The following is a 15,310-nucleotide window of genomic DNA, read 5'->3' as shown; positions in this document are numbered from 1 at the left end:
GGTGTTTTTTTGTTGCTGATAATTGTTTTTGCTTTCCCAGGATGAAGGGAGCTGGGGTCCCATCGACGGAAGGTCACTATGACTCATCCGAAATGCAAGATCCTTTATTTGATAGAATTTCAAGATCTTGATTTAACGAAATAGTATTTTTACTGAATGATGTTTATTCTATGCTTAGAATGCCGGAGGTGAACTTAGGAAGCGAAAATGATCCTTTGTTTCAAGCACAAACGGATCAAAGCAGTGTAAACAAACCCATGGATAGCAAGTAATTTCTGTTTCTAATAGCGGTTGCTTAATTCTTTTGTTACCATCTGCCTCTAATTCTATATATATTTTTTAGAAAAAAAAAACTCTTTAATATTTTATTCAAGAAAAAAAAAGGCAGGAAAAAAAAGAAAAATCTACAACTACGTAAGTTCTCAAAAAATAGAGCCTGTGTTTCTTTTCAATGCTTCAGGTGTATTTTAACATTATTTTGGGTCGATTTCAGGTTGGGTCTTGAAAAAGAATCTGTCAGTGACCCAACTCAACAGAAGATGATCGTTGTTCGGATGAAGACACATTCACAATCTGAACCACTTGATATGTGAGTTTTACAACTAAATTTCAACCTTCTAATAATCTATTTTAAAAGATTTTGTTAACTTTTTATTTTTGTCTTGTTTAGAGTTTCGATTCAAGTATGCATGCCTCCGTTGCAGACAACAGCAGCAAGCCCTGTCCAAATTGAACCATCCCCCCCCCCCCAAAAGTCCCCGAGCAAGAAAACTAGCGAAGAAACAATTAACGGGTGAGGAATAATATTCGGGTGTATTTGGTTATTATTTGGGGGTATTTTGTTCTTATTTGGGTGTATCTCATCTGAATTGAGCTGTAAGTGGTTTTTTTTATAATAATTTGAATCCTTTTCTCTAATCCTGCAGTACTCCACAACCCCAGAAACATGTTGAAAGCACACTCACAGTGCCACCAGCTCCATCTAAAATGTAAGTTTAGCACAATATATTTCTCTTTCGATATCATTCGTCTATTCTTATTCTTATAGTATCTTATATGTCAACATGCAGTAATCCACCCTCTGAAGCCACTGCTGCATTGATGATGATCGCCAACACAATATCCTATGTACCAAAACAATTTCCAGCGCCATCATTCAGCCTCGGCTTCACTGATTCAAGTCAAGAAGAAACCCTAACTTAAGAGGGGTGACCAGGATCTGAAAAGGGAAAAATCCTTGAGACACCAATACTAAGTGAGGAATTAGAGGAGCTGATTGAGAAAATTACAAACACTGGGGTTAAGGCAGCATTGGAGTTTGTAGAGGCTAAAAGTCCCCCGCTTGAAAAGCAGCCTGCCGGCCAAATTTTTGAAAAGTTTGAAAGCCCTGCAAGGAGGAAGGAATTTTCGGCTGAAATCCAAGAAAAGTGCTACCTTTGGGCAACACATGTAAAGACATATGGGGATGGAGGTACTAATGAGTATGAGCCAGTGTGCACCCTCAATGCCCAACAACCATTGCTATTGTCAAAAATTCACTTCGCGTCTCTAAAAGTTAGTACATATATCGAAGTTGAGGTAATATTAGAATAAGATTAATGATTTTATTATGACATGTGGCTGCAATGTTAATTGATGTAATTAATTTGGGTTTTGTATTTTTCTAGATTGTCACTCCTATGTGTCTGATTTTGAACAGACAAAATATTCACAGATTTGAAGAAGAAATTTACTGTCTCCTTCTACTATTATGGTAAGGTGTATTGAACTCAATTTTGGGTGTATTTTTGTAATATTTTGGGTGTATTAAATATTTCTTTTACTGTTTCACAAATGCTGCAGAACATGGCTATTGGAAATCATCGGAGGGTGTGAGTTCTTACAGCCAAAATAAAAAAAGCCATTTATGATTGAAGACTACAAAGTGTTCATACATTTTTTGGACCTGAAAAAATTAGCATCCCATCCATATGTAAGTTTTTATTTCTATAACTTATCACAATTCTTTGGTTTTGTGCCAATTAAACTAAAACACTATTCAATGTGGCCATACTTTAGATATTTGCAGCTGTTTGCTACGTAGAGCATTGGTGGATATGGGTGGCTGATGTTAGAAAGAAAAATTTTTTTATCCTTGACCCTATCACAAAAAATATCCCTCAGAAGCCAGAATGAAGCTTAATAAATTTGTTGCAAGTTATTTCTATTATTTGCATTTAATATTTAGGTGTAGTTCTGTGCAAAATAAGGTGTACTATGGGATCCTTTGGGTGTAATCTGGTATTAGATTTAGTCTTTCTTATATTTTGCTTTGTTTTTTTGTTTTTAGAGGTATGTAATTTTCAGAATGAGGGTATATGCCCGGGGAGCACCACTCAAGAAAGACGATCGTGAAATTGAACCCCTATACATCAACATTTCAGGCCAAAATACACAGTATAAATCTCTCTCTAAAAATTTTGTGCTTTCTCTTGTTGTCCTATTTTAATTTGCTAATTTATTTTTAGTTTTTTAGCTATGATTGTGCAGTTTATGTAATGAAATGACTTGAAATAATCGAGTCTCAAAATATTAAAAAGGGAAAATATAACTGGGATAATTGGACACAGATAATTGTGGTTAAAACTCTATAACTCTCTATTACTTTACTAAATTAACGGAGTTCATTAAACGAATATTCTTTTAAACTATAGGCAGAGGTGGACCACTTTCGAGTTGAATATGCTTCACAGATTTTATTTCATGAGATGAATCGAGACAGAGATATAGCAATTAGAGAAAGTGAAGCAATAAGATTGTCCAAGACATCTGTAGTGTTATTGAGTCCATATTGTCAAATAGAATCAGATGATATTGACAGTGATTAGTTTGAGTGGTGTATAGTGTTGGAATAGTTTGAACAGTTTTGTAAATTTTGTGAATATTTAATCCAATCTTATTATAAATTGTTTTTGCATAAATTGTCTGTGCTGTATTCAAAAGCTGTCAATTACAGGTTTAAAAAAATGAAGAAAAACAACACCAAACGTGCTAATACGCTCAATTACTTTAATAATACACCCAAATATAATCGGTATACACCCAAATTGAGTTCTCACATATTTCCATGGAAAAAACAACAAGGAGGTATGAAAATTCGGAAATTTGAATTGTTAACCTCTTTAGAATTTGATTGTATATGTATAGTAAATTTAAAACAAACAAATATAAACAAAACACTAATTTCTAACACAAACAGTAGCATCTGAAAAATATAAAAGAAGAAAAATGTCAAACACAAGAGAATGCAGAAATACATCCAACAATTGAGCGTTACGCCAATATACTGTCACTATACACCTAAAAACCTATTCCTTGTTACTGGACCCCTGAACTGATAATTCATAATATGTCCGTGATATTGGCTGGAATTTGGTTGCACCACTGATGCACCATCAAAAAGGTTCAATTGGAAAAAATAAACTCACATATTAGAAAAATTATTAACAAAAAAATAAACTCAATTATTCCCTGTTTAAAGAACATCACTTTTACCTCGCTTAGAGCTTTCGTTTTCTTTTTCTTTGAGACATTTGCAATCTGTTTGTCCAACTTTGAACCTAGCCTATTTTTTGGACATCCTATTGTTCTCACCCTTGGAGGGTTTAAAGCTCATTAACAGATTCCAAGTTAGTATCTTCGTGAGATAACGAACATGTCCTCTTCCTTTTGGCTTTCAATTCTTGCATCTCAACCATAACGTTATCATAGGCGCGGTGGAGAATGGAGGTGAGCTCCTCAGATTTTGATGCAAATTCGCATATATTTTGCAAACGAAACACCAATTCATTAAACCTCTTGCTTTTTGGCTCCAACAATGGCTCGTCGTGGCTACTCTTGATGAGTGTGTATCTCCTTTTTACGTTCTTGCTCCATCGTTCCAATATGTATCTCGGTGACACTTTGTTTACTCGTTCAAAGATTAACACACTTAGGGCATGACGGCACAATATCCCTCTTGACTCGAATAATAAGCACAGGCATTTCACTTGGCCTGCTATCGAGTCGTATGTAACCACAAACTTGTTGAATGTTGAGTTGGAAACTTGTTCTACAACTTCGTATACTGAATAGCCTAGAGCGGAGTTCGTTGATCTTGTGATGCAATTCACCTTTTCTCTGAATTGTGCTTGGACTTTCCTAAACTTTTGGTGAGTGTACACATGTTGAAACTGGGCTTCTATGGAGGATTTTATTGCACACGGTATGATGGTGTGAAAATCTGCAGCATCTGATTCTCTCTCTCTCTCTTTGCTCCTTGCTTTCGAGGCAATTATCGTATTGTTTGACGATTTGGATAAGTGAGCTGTTCTGGGTAATGAACTTGTTAAAAAATACATGCATGCTCTCGCTCCTTTGTGTGCTTCTCATCTCGGCCCAAAAGTGATGATCCAGATAAATTAGAATCCATATATGACGGTCTTTGTAAAGCTCTGCAAAAAACACCCAAATCAGACTATAATACACCAAAAAACATGCAATTTACACATCTGCTGTAGATTTTAAAAGGCATTACCTAAAAGCTACTTGTTGTCCACAAGACCATGCTTCAGCAGAAAATAATTCCAATTCCTATCAAATGATTCTTTGGTATGAGAGTTCCAAACAACATGGCTCATTTCTTGTTCGATTTCTAAGTGTCCCTTGTAGCCGTTTAATTTGCTTGGAATCTTCTTCATGATGTGTCAAATACACCAACGGTGAATAGTTGTGGGCATACAAGCCTCGTAGCCCTTTGCATCGATGCGCATTGATCGGTGAGAATCCCTTTTGGAGCATTTCCTCCCATGCAACAAAGCCAACATTGAAATAACCATTTGAATGATTGAATATCTTCGTTTTTCATCAAAGCACATCCCAAAAGTGTTGACTGACCGTGGTGATTCACCCCAACAAAAGAACCAAAAACTAGATTATACCTAAAATAGATTACAACAAAACAAAATTCAAATCGTTAAATACACCCAAATAATGTAACCATACACCCAAAAACATCCAATATACACCTCTGCAGCAGATTTATAAAACAACATTAATTCAGCATTATAAACCAGAATAGCATATTACCTATTTGTATTGTAGGTGGTGTCGAATGAAATAACATCTCGGAAATACTCACAGGCAGCTCTGCTCCTTGCCTCTGCCTAAAAAGCAAGCTTAATCAACTGATCGTCCTCGAGTTCGAGCTCGAAAAAGAAATTCTGATGCTTCTATTTCATTCTTAATAAGTATTTCCCGAATTTTTTTGCATTGTTTAGTTCCGAAACATTCCGCATTTCTTGCGTGATGAAATTTCTCACTTCTTTTTCGATAAAATTTAACTCGCGGTGACCTCCGGTTGCTGCCACAAATGATTGATAAGTTTTGCTTGGTCTGATACCGGCTTCCTCGTTATTCTCTATTCTACGACGCACGAACATGCTTAGTTCCCTGTGCTGTTTGAGCATCTCTGCTTGATTTGGACAGCAGGGATGTGAATGATGCAACACGAACTTGGAAATGATCCAAACACTAATGTCCTTCAATATGTGTATATAAATTCTTGCAGGACAATTTAAACCAGTTGAGGGGTTTGTCTTCTCGGTCAGAGATATTTTTGATTTCCATTTTCTTTCTCTGCTACATGTAATCAGTTGATTCTTAATTTCGTTTCTCTTCTTATTTGTGCTCCGAACCCTTCTAGAAAAATCTGCAGCCTTCGAATAATCCTTGTAGAATTTTACAGCATCTTCAAGGGTTTTAAAAGTCATCCCAACCTTGGGAACAAATTGCTCATCAACATCACAGAGGGGTTACAAAATATACCCAAAATACACCATATTAAAACAAGCATAATGCAAATACAACTATAAAACGATCATAAAAAATAACAAAAATCTGAGTCATGAATCATCATTAAACAGAAACTAAAACAATTCAACTAAAAGAATAAGACAATTCACCCTCACGATGAAAAGTCATAAACTGTAAATACACCCAAACTTCCCTAAAATACACCCAAATATTCGTGATTTACACCCGAAAAGTCTTCTATAAAATGTAGAAAATTCATCAAAATTAGTACATTAGATTCAATTCAAACAACGAACAATGAACAGCAAATTTCACAGGCAAGGTTCACACATTATTCAGCTCCACAATCATAAACTACTAACAAAAATATTAACTGGAATTAAACCACACCTCAGGAACTTCATTGGATTCAAATTCAAAATCCACCTCGCTCTGGTTCAGCTAACAATCTGAAGTTGAATCATCCATTATCTTCAAAACGATTTCAGAGCTTGATTTAAGAAAGAATGAAAATCGAGAAAAACGAAGAAAGAGAGCATAGAGAGAAACGCACGAAAGAGATCAAAGAGAGAAAGTAAGAAAACGCAGAAGACATTCGAAAAAAGAAACCAAATCCTTTGAAAAAAGGAAGTTATGTATTCATGCGTTGATTGATTGAAAAATCTGTTAAGGAGGCGTGTGGACTAGACGTGCCAGAAGAGGCACATTTTAGGGGTAAAGAATTTTTAGGACTTATAAGACTTGTATAACAAAAAGGCTTGTACGTGAAGATTAATTGAACAAAAAAAATGTAAAAGAATAGTTTATTAAATGATGTGATAAATGAAAGTCTAATAATAAATATCGTAAACATAGTTGCTTAGTGACTAATAGCACGACAATCTTAGTAGTTTACGTTGAATCAGGAAATAAGAAGCTTCTTTCATAAATCATAAGCATGGATCATATTGATTCCTTGAAATCTATGGTGCTTCAACCTCAAACTTGCACTTAGTCATGCCTCCCATCTTCCTAGCAATGGATTCCAAATGAAAATAAAATAAAATATGAAAAAAGAAAAAAAGTGTTGCAAACGAAACACGTACATCTAACGCGCTATGGTAACGTTGTCACATCACAATCACATGTGAGACATTCTTAACAGATATCATGGCATGTGACACATGACTCTAACCTTCTTAGCTCTTACCACTTCAAATCGCAATCATTGCTAACTAAAGAGATACCCACTATATGGAAAATATTATTAGTTTAAGTTCAATACTAAAATCGATTACTAGCCAAAATTCAAGGGTGATGAATAAATAGTTTATAATTTAATTAAGTATTATGTTAAATATTAAATTCATACCAAAATTAAGAAGGAAGGCTTCAAGGAAATGTGAACACGAAACGTAAACAGCATTGTGACAGCAAGCTTGGTTTAACGCGTAATGCAAACTCTACTTTCGTGTTTTGGTCAAATTCTTATGATGATGCATATATCTTTTAATTAGTATTAATTATTATCTTAAATATTTTTGTGTAGTAAGATTGATGTTGTTTTGGTATAAAATATTAAAATGTGCTCATTTAAATTTGAAATCTTCAATAAAAGTAACTATTAACATTAGCATGTTTATTTTCTTCACTACTTAAAATAAAGCGCACGTAACGGTCAAACACTTGGAGTTGTTGTACTATAGGTAAGACTAAAATTTATATATTAGATAATTATTATATTATAATTAATTTCAATATAAAGTCAAGTATTAAGGGCCAATTGCTCAACCAAGCTAAGCATTTTAGAAGTACTAATATGCAAGATATGGTACTACATTACTATACGGTTGATGTATTCAATGATTCACTATCATTGTACATAGTAACAACAAAAATGAACCATAAGCAAAAACAAATATAAAATTGCAACCAGCCAAGAGTAAATTCATAGTTTGGCCCCAAAATTCAATTACCCTTTGACTTCAAAGTTTCCGTAGAGGAAAATCTTGGTGACATGCGTTTTCAAAATTCGATTTTTTACTGAATTAATTGAGAATTGAGAATATGGAGTATAGTATAGTGTTTTACTCAATTAACAATAAAGATGATAAATGTCTTCTTTTTTGGGCAAGGAACAACATATTATTAATTTATTTTCGCTCATAAATAAATGTCCGCCAAAGTTCACGTATTTTTATGGCAACAAAATTTGGATTTGGAACCAATGCACTTGGACCGACTTTGTGACTTTTGAGAATTGTGTAAAGTGCCTCTTTTTATTAAAAGAATAAAAAATATTATTCTTTTTTATTTTGCCAATACTCATATATCTTCGACGGAAAAGCACAATTTTTTATTTTAAAAAATGGAAAATTCTTTTAATTATTATTTAATTTGATAAGACACAATTAAAATTTTCATAAACTATATTATATTTAATAAATCACTAATAAATAATGTGGTATATAATTCAATTTTAAATAGAAAATGATAATATTCTCGAATCATAATCCAACTTTTTACAAAAATCAAACTTTAATTTCTACATGGAAAGTTTTGTACTTTACCTAACAATTAACAAAATGATTAAACATATTATTAAAAAAACTCTATTCGTTAGACCTCTAAATTAATTAATTGAGAAGGAACACTTAAAAAAATGTTGTCATAATAAGAAGAATTTAACATGATAATATGCCTTAAATCATGGCATAGTACTTTTGGGCACAACTAGATTATTGCGTAGCTCTCTCTCTCTCTCTCTCTCTCTCTCTCTCTCTCTCTCTCACACACAGCTCTGTCTTTCTGTGCGTGTGAGCGTGTTTTTTTTTTTTTTTTTTTTCCTGATACTATAAGGTGACAGTTGGAGAGCAAGCTCCACATTTTTCAACTTTGAAATTATTTTTGGCCAAATCTCTTCCTGATGAGTTTCTCATACACCGAGATCTGAAACTGTCTCACTGCCATTTTAGTTTTCTTCAAACAACAAACAGGTGTGTTATGTTATGTTACATTTCTATGTATGCTTTCTTTCTAGTGCTTTACTACTTCAAGGTGTGAACTTTACTTCATGGTTTTCATCAACGTGTAATCAGCTGATTATGATATTTTGAACAGCGGGGAAAAAATGGAGAGAAAGCATTGGAAAATGATAATCCAGCAAGATTTTTTTGAAAAAGGAAAAATTGGTGGGATTTTAGAGTAATGTTGATTTGTAGGGTTCAGCAAAAGCAGAGAAGTCAAAAAGGGTTTACCAACTCAAACTTTTCCTTAATGTCATTGTGTTTTAGTTGAGACATCTCTGCTTCATGTTTTTTTTTTTTTTTTTTTATCTTTATTTTTGTTTTGAGAAAGAGAGAGAAAGAGATGGAAGGATCGAAACTTTTTTTTTTTTCTTCATTAGAATCAGGCCTTATTCTGAGTTGGGTTGAGCTCTTGGAGTTGGTTTAGTTGCTGAGAAATTGTGATGATGAGAAAGAAGATTTTGGGATCTTGTAATAGGGGTTTAAAGGAATAAATGCTGAGAGTCTCCATCATTGTATTTTAGATTCTGGTGAATCTGTTGTCTCTCATTTGGTTTCTTTTTTCTTTTCTGTGGGCAACCACACTACATGGAAGGTAGTTGATTCGTAATTACTCTATTGTTCCAAGCTCTTTCTTTGACGATTCAGCAAACTTGTTCACATTATCCATACATTGTTCAAAACTTCATTGAGATCTAGTTCTTGGCTTGTTGCATCAGAATCCTTTTATTGTTGGAAAATAAAGAAATCATATATTATGATCATTAGAACACTAGAACAGTAGAGCATTTTTCACTTTAAGTTTTAAAGCTTTGACTTGTAGGTGACTTGAATTCTGTGTATTATTCATTTGTGATATCTGGATTCAATGTTTATTTATTTGCTTATAGGTTAGTTGCAAAACTTCTGAATTTCAGGATATTGTAATCAGTCTTAATTCTCAAATATGGCATCAAAATCATTTAAGCCTAGTCGATTGTCTCAATCAAGTTCAACAAGGTCTGATGTCAATGAAAGCCAGAAAGTAACATTTGCTCGGAGAACGTCCTCCGGTCGCTATGTCAGCTACTCTAGAGATGATCTTGACAGTGAACTCGGGAGCACTGACTTTGCGAATTATACAGTGCATTTACCGCCAACCCCAGACAACCAACCTATGGATCCATCGATTTCACAGAAAGTTGAGGAGCAGTATGTGTCGAATTCACTCTTCACGGGTGGATTCAACAGTGTTACAAGAGCCCATTTGATGGATAAGGTGATAGAATCCGAGGCAAACCATCCACAGATGGCCGGAGCAAAAGGATCCTCATGTGCAATTCCTGGTTGTGATTCTAAAGTGATGAGTGATGAGCGCGGCGTTGATATTCTTCCTTGTGAGTGTGACTTTAAGATATGTAGGGATTGTTATATAGATGCAGTAAAAGCAGGAGGTGGGATATGCCCGGGATGCAAGGAGCCGTATAAGAACACAGAATTAGATGAAGTGGCGGTGGACAATTCACGCCCCCTTCCGCTTCCTCCGCCTAGTGGAATGTCTAAAATGGAGAGGAGATTGTCCTTGATGAAGTCAACAAAGTCAGCATTAATGAGGAGCCAAACCGGAGACTTTGATCATAATAGGTGGCTCTTTGAGACAAAGGGAACCTATGGCTATGGCAATGCTATATGGCCAAAGGAAGGAGGTTTTGGAAATGAAAAAGAGGATGGTGTTGCTGAGCCAACTGAGTTAATGAACAGACCCTGGAGGCCGCTTACTCGGAAATTGAAGATACCTGCTGCTGTTCTAAGTCCATATCGGTATATAACTCTTTAGTTTAAGTACTTTACTGAAAGAATGATAATTCATTGATAACAACCATAACGGCCTTCTATTTTATAAAATGATATAAAAACTTAAACAATGTAGTTCCTCATTGTTATGAATGGCCATTTGATATCTTAGTATTGCAACATATGATTGGTTGGTGAATATGTGTTTATTATGACTTAAACCATGATGTTCACTTCACATTTTACGATTTTTATGACTTGATGTGTTTATTATATAACATGTATAATGGTAATGAACTCTAGAAGTATCATTTATCTGTGCCATATCATGATTTTCTTCTTGTTGCGAATGTTATTACAGCTTGCTCATTTTTGTTCGATTGGTCGTCCTGACTCTATTCCTTATGTGGAGAGTGAGCCACAAAAATACTGATGCAATCTGGCTGTGGGGTATGTCCGTTGTTTGTGAGATATGGTTTGCCTTCTCCTGGCTTCTAGATCAACTTCCCAAACTATGCCCGATAAATCGTTCCACGGATCTCAATGTTCTGAAGGAAAAGTTCGAGACACCGACTCCTAACAATCCTACAGGGAAGTCTGATCTTCCAGGCATTGATGTCTTTGTGTCTACTGCAGATCCGGAGAAAGAACCACCTCTTGTCACAGCAAACACTATATTGTCCATTTTAGCTGCTGATTACCCTGTTGAGAAGCTTTCTTGCTATGTTTCCGATGATGGAGGTGCCCTTCTTACTTTTGAGGCAATGGCTGAAGCTGCCAGCTTTGCTAATATTTGGGTCCCCTTCTGTCGTAAACACGATATCGAGCCAAGGAATCCTGAATCATATTTCAGCCTAAAGAGAGATCCTTACAAGAACAAAGTAAAGCCAGATTTTGTCAAGGATCGAAGACGGGTGAAGCGTGAGTATGATGAGTTCAAGGTTAGGATCAATAGTTTGCCTGACTCAATCCGTCGTCGGTCCGATGCCTATCATGCTAGAGAGGAAATCAAGGCCATGAAACTTCAGAGGCAAAACAAAGAAGACGAACCCATAGAACCGGCAAAGATTCCAAAAGCAACATGGATGGCTGATGGAACTCATTGGCCAGGTACTTGGTTAAGTCCTACATCTGAACACACAAGGGGAGACCATGCTGGTATAATTCAGGTACTAAATTAGTTCTCATGGAGAATTTTTTTTCCCCCCCCCTGAATCCGAATGTTAAGTCCTAGAGAGATTGCTGATGACACAAAATTGCACTTTATAAATGATGCAGGTGATGTTAAAACCTCCCAGTGATGAACCTCTTCTTGGAAATGCTGATGATACAAAGCTCATTGATGTGACTAACGTTGATATCCGACTTCCCCTTCTTGTTTATGTTTCCCGGGAGAAGCGTCCGGGCTATGATCACAACAAAAAGGCTGGGGCCATGAATGCCTTGGTCCGAGCCTCAGCCATAATGTCTAATGGTCCTTTTATACTCAATCTTGACTGCGACCACTATATCTACAACTCCAAAGCTATGAGGGAAGGCATGTGCTTTATGATGGATCGTGGAGGCGACCGCATTTGTTATGTCCAGTTCCCCCAGAGATTCGAGGGGATCGATCCCTCTGATAGATATGCTAATCACAACACCGTCTTCTTTGATGTCAACATGAGAGCCCTTGATGGACTTCAAGGGCCAGTCTATGTGGGAACTGGGTGCCTTTTCAGACGCGTTGCGCTATACGGTTTCGACCCACCACGTTCAAAAGAGCATAACCAGGGTTGTTGTAGTTGCTGCTTTGGTCGTCAGAAGAAGCTTGCTTCAATGGCAAGCACCCCCGAAGAGAACAGGGCACTAAGAATGGGTGAATCTGATGATGAAGAAATGAATCTATCTTTGTTCCCTAAGAAGTTTGGAAACTCAACATTCCTCATTGATTCAATCCCAGTGGCAGAGTTCCAAGGTAGACCTCTTGCTGATCACCCTGCTGTGAAAAATGGACGGCCACCGGGTGCTCTCACCATTCCCCGGGATCTTCTTGATGCATCAACCGTGGCCGAGGCCATCAGTGTCATCTCCTGTTGGTACGAGGACAAGACCGAGTGGGGACAGCGAGTTGGATGGATCTACGGCTCGGTTACTGAGGATGTGGTCACTGGATATAGGATGCACAACAGGGGATGGAAATCAGTTTACTGTGTGACTAAGCGCGATGCCTTCCGCGGCACGGCACCAATAAATCTCACTGACAGGCTGCATCAGGTCCTTAGATGGGCTACTGGCTCAGTTGAAATATTCTTCTCACGGAACAATGCCCTTCTTGCTAGCCCAAGAATGAAATTTCTTCAACGTATCGCATACCTCAACGTCGGAATTTACCCGTTCACTTCCATATTCCTTATTGTCTACTGCTTCCTCCCGGCGCTATCCCTCTTCTCCGGCCAGTTCATTGTGCAGACTCTCAATGTTACTTTCCTTTCTTATCTATTAGGCATCACTATCACTTTGTGCATGCTTGCAGTGCTCGAAATCAAGTGGTCCGGCATTGAGTTGGAAGAGTGGTGGCGAAACGAGCAGTTCTGGCTGATTGGAGGGACCAGTGCTCATCTAGCTGCAGTCCTCCAAGGCTTGCTCAAAGTCATAGCCGGGATAGAGATCTCGTTCACATTGACTTCAAAATCTGCCGGCGATGACGTAGATGACGAGTTTGCTGACCTCTACATTGTGAAATGGACATCCCTGATGATCCCACCAATAACAATCATGATGGTTAATTTGATAGCAATTGCAGTGGGAGTTAGCAGAACGATATACAGTGTGATACCGCAGTGGAGCCGTCTAATAGGTGGTGTTTTCTTCAGTTTCTGGGTGTTGACTCATCTATACCCATTTGCAAAAGGTTTGATGGGAAGGAGAGGGAGGACACCTACCATTGTTTTTGTATGGTCAGGACTCATAGCAATCACAATCTCTCTCTTGTGGGTGGCAATCAATCCCCCTGCTGGTTCTAACCAAATTGGTGGTTCATTCCAGTTTCCATGATCATAGCTTTATTCTTTTTTGTCAGATGAATCTGTCAATTTTTTCTTTCTTTCTTTTGTTATTTAGATACATTCTTTTTTAGAACTTGTGAATTTAATTATGCTGTCTATTGTGCTTATGATTTTATTTAGAACTTGAATCCAAAAGTGAGGAAATGTCTACGGGTACTGACAAGGCCTTCGATCACTATTTCGTCAGTAATGCCTGAAAATTAATTACTTAGGTTGTTCCAATTTATAAGACACTCGATTTTTTTTTTCCCGTCAATTGCGAAGGTGGGCTTTTCAAGGGTCTTGGTTTCAGTTGAAGCTAGGCTAGGCTACCATGTGTCCATGTTTATGCAGGAGACCCATAAAAAAAGGTTCGGGGAGAAAATGTAAAAAGGTAAGCAAAAATAAATAATGAATATTATCTCCATCAACTATGGCCATGATTTTAAAGAATAATGTTATATATATTATTTTTAGGGAAAAAAACAGAAATAAGGCAAGAGAAGAAACAAATTACATGAATCAGTTACTGAAAATAGCTTCACGAATCAGCCAAAGCACACATTACTATGTAATTCGAACTAGCTAGATTCGAACTACATTAACATATAATTCGAATCAATTTAACTCGAATTATAAAGGAACACGTGCCCAAGCTAATTCGAATCTACATGATTCGAACTACCAATGTACATAATTCGAACTAAGTTGGTTCAAATTACACATTTCAACGCTTCTCCAAGATTCGAATTACATAGGATTTGGCTATATAAGGAGTACTATAAAAAAAAATTTAAATAGTTCATGAATATTCTTTTATAAATTTTTTTAATAAATTTATTTAAATTATACCACAAAAAAATATTTTATTCTATACAAAATAATTTAAAAAATGGCTTAAAAGATGTAAGGAGTACTATAAAAATTTGTAATGTCCTAATGACTTAGGACATTAAAGAAATACTCTACATAGTCGACATTAAAGAAATACTCTATATAGTCAATAATAATTTAAAAATTAAAATAAATATAGTTATAACCAGTATTTACCTAAATTACTAGAATATTACAAACTTTATAGTACTCCTAACATTTTTTAAGCCATTTTTTAAAATTATTTTGCATAGAATAAAGGACATTTTAAACCATTTTAAGCCATTTTCTATGCAAAACAATTTTTAAAAAATGGCTTAAAAAATGTTATGAGTACTATAAAAATTTGTAATATTCTAGTAATTTAGATAAATACTGGTTATAACTATATTTATTTTAATTTTTAAATTATTATTGACTATGTAGAGTATTTTTTTAATGTCTTAAGTCATTAGGACATTACAAATTTTTATAGTACTTCTAACATCTTTTAAGCCATTTTTTAAAATTATTTTGTATAAAATAGAATATTTTTTTTGTGATATAATTTAAATAAATTTATTAAAAAAATTTATAAAAAAATATTCCTGAACTATTTAAATATTTTTTTATAGTACTCCTTATATAGCCGAATTCTATGTAATTCGAATCAGCCACATTCAAATTACTATTTGAGTCAAATTGTGAGTAATTCGAAACAACTAGATTCGAATTACTTGGGGAAGCATTGAACTGTATAATTCGAACCAACCTAATTCGAATTATGTACATTGGTAGTTAGAATCATGTAGATTCGAATTA

General features: G+C 35.5%; 2 protein-coding genes across 4 annotated transcripts; one reads left to right on the top strand and one right to left on the bottom strand.

Annotated features, from left to right (window-relative positions):
- Positions 1-5,249: 5,249 nt before the first annotated feature.
- Positions 5,250-5,789, bottom strand: LOC148563513 (protein FAR1-RELATED SEQUENCE 5-like). Its single transcript, XM_088486837.1, has one exon. The coding sequence runs from the start codon at positions 5,787-5,789 to the stop codon at positions 5,250-5,252; it is 540 nt and encodes a 179-aa protein (XP_088342963.1).
- A 2,721-nt stretch (positions 5,790-8,510) lies between these two features.
- On the top strand, positions 8,511-13,813 carry LOC107643185 (cellulose synthase-like protein D3). Of its 3 annotated transcripts, none has more exons than XM_016346768.3 (4): positions 8,511-8,807; positions 9,755-10,637; positions 10,972-11,779; positions 11,889-13,813. In XM_016346768.3, exons 2-4 carry the CDS (start codon positions 9,784-9,786, stop codon positions 13,644-13,646), a joined length of 3,420 nt encoding a protein of 1,139 aa, XP_016202254.1. In that variant the 5' UTR covers positions 8,511-8,807; positions 9,755-9,783; the 3' UTR covers positions 13,647-13,813. The 3 variants fall into 3 exon arrangements, with proteins under 3 accessions (XP_016202254.1, XP_020978904.1, XP_016202255.1); XM_021123245.2 differs by having other exon boundaries at positions 8,547-8,807; positions 9,728-10,637; XM_016346769.3 differs by lacking the exon at positions 8,511-8,807 and adding an exon at positions 8,932-9,432.
- The last annotated feature ends 1,497 nt before the right edge of the window (positions 13,814-15,310 follow it).

Source organism: Arachis ipaensis, chromosome B5, assembly GCF_059453495.1.
Source record: "Arachis ipaensis isolate K30076 ecotype BB chromosome B5, ASM5945349v1, whole genome shotgun sequence".
NCBI lineage: Eukaryota > Viridiplantae > Streptophyta > Magnoliopsida > Fabales > Fabaceae > Arachis > Arachis ipaensis.
This window is presented reverse-complemented; position numbering and strand designations above follow the sequence as displayed.

Coding starts and splice junctions, on each gene's coding strand:
- LOC148563513 (XM_088486837.1), bottom strand. CDS start 5,789: ATGACTTTTAAAACCCTTGAAGATGCTGTAAAATTCTACAAGGATTAT.
- LOC107643185 (XM_016346768.3), top strand. CDS start 9,784: ATGGCATCAAAATCATTTAAGCCTAGTCGATTGTCTCAATCAAGTTCA. Junction 10,638..10,971: donor GCTGTTCTAAGTCCATATCG/GTATATAACTCT, acceptor ATGTTATTACAG/CTTGCTCATTTTTGTTCGAT. Junction 11,780..11,888: donor ACCATGCTGGTATAATTCAG/GTACTAAATTAG, acceptor TAAATGATGCAG/GTGATGTTAAAACCTCCCAG.